The 6,379-nt window shown below is 36.5% G+C and overlaps 1 protein-coding gene across 2 annotated transcripts; it reads right to left on the bottom strand.

Annotated features, from left to right (window-relative positions):
• Positions 1 to 37: 37 nt before the first annotated feature.
• LOC112458685 lies at positions 38 to 6,205 on the bottom strand. 2 transcript variants are annotated; one of them, XM_025022435.1, is made up of 20 exons: positions 6,063 to 6,205; positions 5,575 to 5,814; positions 5,413 to 5,501; positions 5,279 to 5,339; positions 5,051 to 5,180; positions 4,925 to 4,983; positions 4,780 to 4,848; positions 4,630 to 4,711; positions 4,417 to 4,545; positions 4,169 to 4,339; positions 3,603 to 4,093; positions 3,076 to 3,526; positions 2,585 to 2,964; positions 2,270 to 2,498; positions 1,961 to 2,130; positions 1,686 to 1,878; positions 1,145 to 1,358; positions 878 to 1,068; positions 696 to 802; positions 38 to 633 (listed from the first exon to the last, which is right to left on the bottom strand). In XM_025022435.1, exons 2-20 carry the CDS (start codon positions 5,722 to 5,724, stop codon positions 595 to 597), a joined length of 3,405 nt encoding a protein of 1,134 aa, XP_024878203.1. In that variant the 5' UTR covers positions 5,725 to 5,814; positions 6,063 to 6,205; the 3' UTR covers positions 38 to 594. The 2 variants fall into 2 exon arrangements, with proteins under 2 accessions (XP_024878203.1, XP_024878202.1); XM_025022434.1 differs by having other exon boundaries at positions 1,145 to 1,373.
• Between the last annotated feature and the right edge of the window lie 174 nt (positions 6,206 to 6,379).

The following is a 6,379-nucleotide window of genomic DNA, read 5'->3' on the forward strand; positions in this document are numbered from 1 at the left end:
ATGTAAATAATTCCAACGGCACTTTTTATTTATATCAATTGATTTAACAATGTTCCAAGTACATCTGGAAATTTTTTCAAGCTAATCTCACCCGTCAATTTAAAATGGTGGACGATCAAAGTATGTGTAGGGTCAGATTGACCCAGTGTTCTTTTGGAAAAGAGTAATTTACGAAAAAAATGTATTTTTATTTTTAATATTTCTGGCTAAAAATTTTTCTGGCAAAAAAAAAGGGTCAAATTGACCCTGTGTATTCTCCGAGGATTAAGTGATTAAAAGTCATAAGTATATAATACATGTATCTCTCGTACATCTATATCTATTTATAAATAAGCCTTGGCCAAAATTATTAGGCACCCTACTAAAATGAAGTTTTTGAAAATAACATTTATTTTTGAAAGAAATAAAAAATAAACATAAATGCGTTCGTAATAATAATGAACACTCTAGTAAACAACTTTTAAACAATAGAAGCCTTTCCTGATATTATTGTAGATTCAGTACAGCATAATGATGATTACGAGGGTGCCTAATAATTTTGGCCAAGGCTGTCATTCATCACAATAGCAATTACATTTCTCGTGTTTGCTGCATCTAATTGCGTGAATTGGATTTCTCGTGTGCATCAGATTCCTGTAAATAATTAAAGGAGTTAGACAGTTAAAAATAAAAAAAAATATGAAAATATGTCGTACCTCAGATGCGGTTCTCGGAACTAATCCTAAACTATCGAGCATACCAGATGGTGCCGATTCTTCAACGGGATGTGCCGACAATCTTTTACATTTTATCAAGTGTTTCGCTGCAATATGATGTCAATTAAAATTAAGTTTTATGCTTACAATACTGAATGTTACAGCCTTTACAACTATGATACCTAATCGGTTGCCATCGTTCGACGTGTAACCACATGAGCATTGTAGTTTCTTGTCTAACGGGATGTTAACTAAAGGAGATGGCACGATCAGACTGGTCTTCGGTCGTTCATTATGAATTTGTTGTTGATGTTCTTGGAATGCGCGCCAACAGCACGTGACGTAACGGCACTGTTGACAACGCTGCTCGCCTCTGTGCGTTAAACAATTTTTTATTTACGTTATTAATTGCAAGATTATTGGTTATTATTTTAAAATAGTATACTTACGGATAATGTTCATCTTCGTCAATATCTTCCTCACACTCCTGGCAGGATAAATATCTGGTGGAAGTGTTCACCATAACTGGTCCGGTACTCCACTTTTGTATTTTTTCATCTGGTGGTAATTCGGGTTGTGGACTATCCACAGAAAATCGTATTATCTCCGGTATGTTTTTGGAGACCATTATGCCACTATTGCCGGCAGAATAAGGTACTGCTTCTATATATTTATTTTCTGATTAGATAATAGAAATTGCAATCTCTTTTCACATAATATATACAAACGTATATTCAGAATACATTAAAAAAGAATAAATAATACAACTGATATGAAATAGATATGTAAGTTGAATTTCGATTAATTTTTTAACATGTTCTTGTTAATTAATTCGTTAGTAATAAAGATAGTGTATAAGAGAAAGAATTGTATTTTGTTTTTAATATCCTATGAGCTTCTAACATCAGTGAATATACGTAAGGATGAATTTTTATATCTTTTTATATATACAGCTTAAATATTTAACTATACGTTTAAATGTATATTTACTTGGATTAGAAACACAGTCGTGTAACTCCCGCTGATGTAATGTTAGAGAACTCTTTTTATTGAACCAGAGACAGCATCTTGAACACTTGTTGCCTTTTCCTTGATCTCTTCTTACGATGTGCCTTTGCATGTGCGACAAATAAGCGTAAACGTTGGACGCGTTCGGGGTGCCCTCGTTCACAAATTGTATTACCTTTTCACAATAGTAAAGTTACATTAATCAACATTGACATAGGAATGAGAAGTACACATTCGTGGTATTTTTCCTTTCTTACTTTAAGGCAATACGGGCATTGCAATCCTTCGCCCTTTTCATGGATTTTATAATAATGATCTATGACGTCCTTATGACTGGATGTACGATAGCCGCAACTTTCGCATTTATACGGCATTTCGGAAGGATAATGCATCAACGACAAATGATCAATCAAGGATTTGCTTTTTCCTGAATGAGAAACATGTGCAAATGTGATCACCTCGCATTATATATATATATATATATATATATATATATATATATATATATATATCTTATTTGTTTTCTTAATTACGGATTATAAGTTGATTTGAAAATGTTAGCTTACCAAATTTCTCCTCGCAAATTGCGCAAACTACCATGACATTATCACAATGACCAAAATTGCTGTGTGTTTCCGACACATGAGTAAGCATTTGATGTTGCGACGAAAGCGGGGTGCAACAGTATCGGCATACCGACAATTCCGATTGACCTGGCAATTGCGGTGGTACGTGACTAACCATATGTTCCATCACTTCGGTATTAGATCTCATTACTGTCGTACAGAGGAAGCACTAAGCCGAAAAAAATATATTTATCAGACATAACGAAACATGCTAATGGAGCTAATGGTATAACAGTATAAAAACTTTGAATAAACCTTGAAATATAAGGAAGCCCTGGTTTCCTTAGATATCAGATTCTTATCACCTTCCATTGTGGCATAATATAATTCTTGGAGTTGAATTTGCTCTTTCGAGTCTTTCTCGCTTTTATCTTCTTTTTCTTTATTGAGCTTAGAATCAACGGCTACCCTTTTTACTTCGGGTTCTGGAGTTGTCACGGTATGAATTCGGGATTTCCTTCCTCGGCGCACGCCTTGTCTTGCCGTAGCAGCCTCAAAAGTTTTCTGGGATGATGCTACGTCAGTTACCGGAGTTGAATCTTTTGATGTAACTGGCGTATTAGTTAGATTGGAATAAGACCATTTTTGAAATGGATTAGCAGCTACCTTCGATAGGCGATCTAGCAAAGAATCATCTGAAAAAATATACAATCTTTTTACCCAATAATATAGGGCTTTGAATACGCGTACAATCAGAAATTGTTACATTTTTATCAGTTATGCGATCAGTAAAATTTCTCACTTACTGAAATCGAGTTTAGTTTGCTCCGCGATATGTCGTATAATATTGTCGAACGCACGTTCCGCTGTAGCGCCATACATCTCTCTCCATATTAATTCGTCTAAGAACTGTTGTATCATTTGTCTACTAAGTAAACTTAATGTGTTCTGAAACATTCTTGGCACGATTTTTCTAAGATATTCCATGATATGGTAATTGCTCATGAAATTTTTAGGGTTCTGTTCTGAAAATGCAGATTGCACAACGTGGTTATAGCCCATATCCTGCAACGTGCTCTTGTCGACAGTGAAGTCGGTCATTATTTTCGAGTCTGTATGGACCCACTCTTTCAAAGGGTGTAGAATATTATTAAAGCGTCTTTTAAATGATCTATCCTCATCCTGCATTGGTTCACAGGCACGTAAGCGTATGTCCAATGTACTCGGATCTAAAACGCCAAGAACTTCGACTTTCACCTAAATGCGAGAGCCGAATTCGTCATTATATAAACTTCATTTCTAATGAAACGAGAATATCATCAAGATGTTTCACCTGTCGCAAATGTCCATCTTGCGATGTCGTGCCTAAACTAATCACACCGACTTGTATCACTGAATTTTTACCGCCCATCTTACGACTCTTATCCCATACTGCCGCTGTGCAAATGCTACGTAGATTTGTATAAAAGTTTTTTAGGTATATATTGGATACTTTCACCCAGGAGATTACGTTCTGCACGTTAGTTTGACACGCCCAATGATAAATCAATTTTAACAAGACTGTGGGTGTGTAATGAGCTCCCTGGAAAATAGAACCGGAAAAGACGGAGACGAATCTATCGGGACAGCAACTGGATATCCAAACGTAACCACCAGAATAGGGAAACGTTCCCTGATCGCTGTACATTCCTAACTTGAGTTTAGGTTTCTGAAAGTTCGAACTGTGCTGCAAACAGTATTGTTCCGATTTTACTAAGCCCTGTTGTATCAACCATTCGGCGAATTTTGTGGCAGAAAACATGAGCACGTTCTTAACTTTAGCATCTGAAAAATTTCGATTATTAATATATATACATTTAACACTACATCGTTGCATGTTGGTAGTAAAAAAAAATATACCTAATGCTTGTCTTTCTTTTTGTGCAACTGACGATGGAATGTCTTTATTACGTAAATTTGGTCTTGCTACCACCACTAAGGAGGGGAAAGTTCGGCCACCAGTCGTTTTGTTAAACGTGAATTCTCTGCTATCAGGCTGGTTCTTTTTGGATTCGTCAATCTGTTCGTTGGCTATAAAAAATTTCGTAATGAGTAAAATCAGATATTAACATTTCTAAAAATAATATTACATTGTTTCCAGTTTTCACCTGTATTTTTGCCGATGGATATTCCACCTATACTAGTATGTTCTGTAGGTTTGACACTTGATTGATTTGTCTGTTTAGTGACAGTCTTTATTCTGACACTTGTCACACCTTGAGAAGTAGCTGCATGGCCTATATTAATTTCATCAGTTAAGATTTTCTTATCTCTCTTTTCTTTCTTTCTATGGAAAATATTAATTTAAAAAATATGCTTACCCTTACTAGATGTAACCTGTGTTGCTGTAGGCTTTTGTTTTATGCGAGTGACTGTGGATGTAGGTGCGGGTGCGGGTGCAGGCTGTAAAAATCAAGTATTGTATTATAGTTACAGCGCAGTTTTGTAACTTATACTTGTAAAAATCATACCTCTTCTATAATATCAGGTTGTTGTACTTGAAGAACTTTTGTTCTACGCCCAGATCTGGTGTACTTATACTGAAAAAATATTAATGTGTAATTAATGTTAAAAATCTACTTTCAATAAAGGAAGTACAAATGGAATTGATAATACATTCTCTTGTTGAGGCTGTGCCACGGTTGAAGCTGCAGATGTGGTTGTAGTAGCTGTGCCTGAAATCATGTTTAAGTAGTCTTCGACAAACCACGGGCTATAATTAAGTAATAAGTTGCTTGCTACCTTGGGTTTGTGTAACAGATCCCAAAATAACTCCCATACGGTGATCAACTACTAGCTGGATATTTCCTTGAGGTCCACTTGTGTTACCAATATTCAATTTAATTGGTGCTGAATTCTTGTTTTGTTGGGCCTAAAAAGTAAACAAGAAAAGTATTGCTTCTATACGAAAAAAATAATGTCATCTTCTATTACTTTCCATTGTAATAAAGTTTATACTAAAATACTTACAACATTTAAAATTTGAGGGTTGTTCTGAACTACTGCTGGAGCAGGTGTTGGCGTTGCAGGTCTGCAAACATTAAATAACTATGTAGTTAACATTTGATGTTACATCTATAATTATTCCATAATTCGATACTTACAATGTATTAAACTGATAACCACTGACACTTCCCACTTGGCATACTAATTTACCGTCATCTTTAAGCATTTCTTGTAACATAACTGCAACCTGGTAGCAAATAGATTAATGTACAATACATATTTATGTTATTAGGAAAAAATGATTGGGCAGATGAATTTACTCTATTGGAATCGTCCTTGAGCTTCGTTCTTAGCTTCTGCTGAGCTTCGTTCAGAGGCTCTTCTGAGCATTCTAAATTCAACGTCATGTTGGCTGGACGAACATTTATGACAGAGCGCGAGTACATCCGTACTCTTGGCATTTTGTCCATAGATGTTTGCGTGAAAAATCATCAGCACGTGGTGTGCGATTGAATCAAAACCGACTTGTTAAAGTCGCGTCTCACAAACGATAAATCTAACTGGAAAGTGAAAAAGTAAGAATAAGACAAAGACAATAAGGACTCCCTAAGTGGAGATTTATCCAAATTGCTTCGTCAATTATCGGTAGTTTTGCGTATACACGGATTGAATGTCGTCACTATCGGCTCATTAATGTCGCTACTATCTGTTCCAAAAAGAACATTCGGCCGATCGGCGCTCTGAGTGGGACTGGGAAGGGACCCGTACCGATGCCCGATGGCTATATATCTCTGGCTACTGGCCTTACCTATCGTTGCATCCGCTTGCAGGCAGAAATGTCGATGTTTGATACATCAACAGAAATTCGCCGACTCGCAGAACAATCAAACAATACGTAACCTAATCGCCTAACCGCGCCGGAGTACCAAGCGGCAAAACTTCGACAGCTTCGACCCCTGGATATTCGACACTCAACAATACGATTCTCGCGCCTCGCGCGGCGACGGCCGGCAACATTTGCGCCGACTCGGTCGGATGCCATTACATCATGAACGATCGGTCACATCACGCTCTACAGTTATCTCCGAGTTTATGGAAGCAATTTATATTTATACAGGAGTAACA

The sequence above is a fragment of the Temnothorax curvispinosus genome, unplaced genomic scaffold (genome assembly GCF_003070985.1).
Source record: "Temnothorax curvispinosus isolate PA1 unplaced genomic scaffold, ASM307098v1 QBEX01009119.1, whole genome shotgun sequence".
Classification (NCBI taxonomy): Eukaryota; Metazoa; Arthropoda; class Insecta; order Hymenoptera; family Formicidae; genus Temnothorax; species Temnothorax curvispinosus.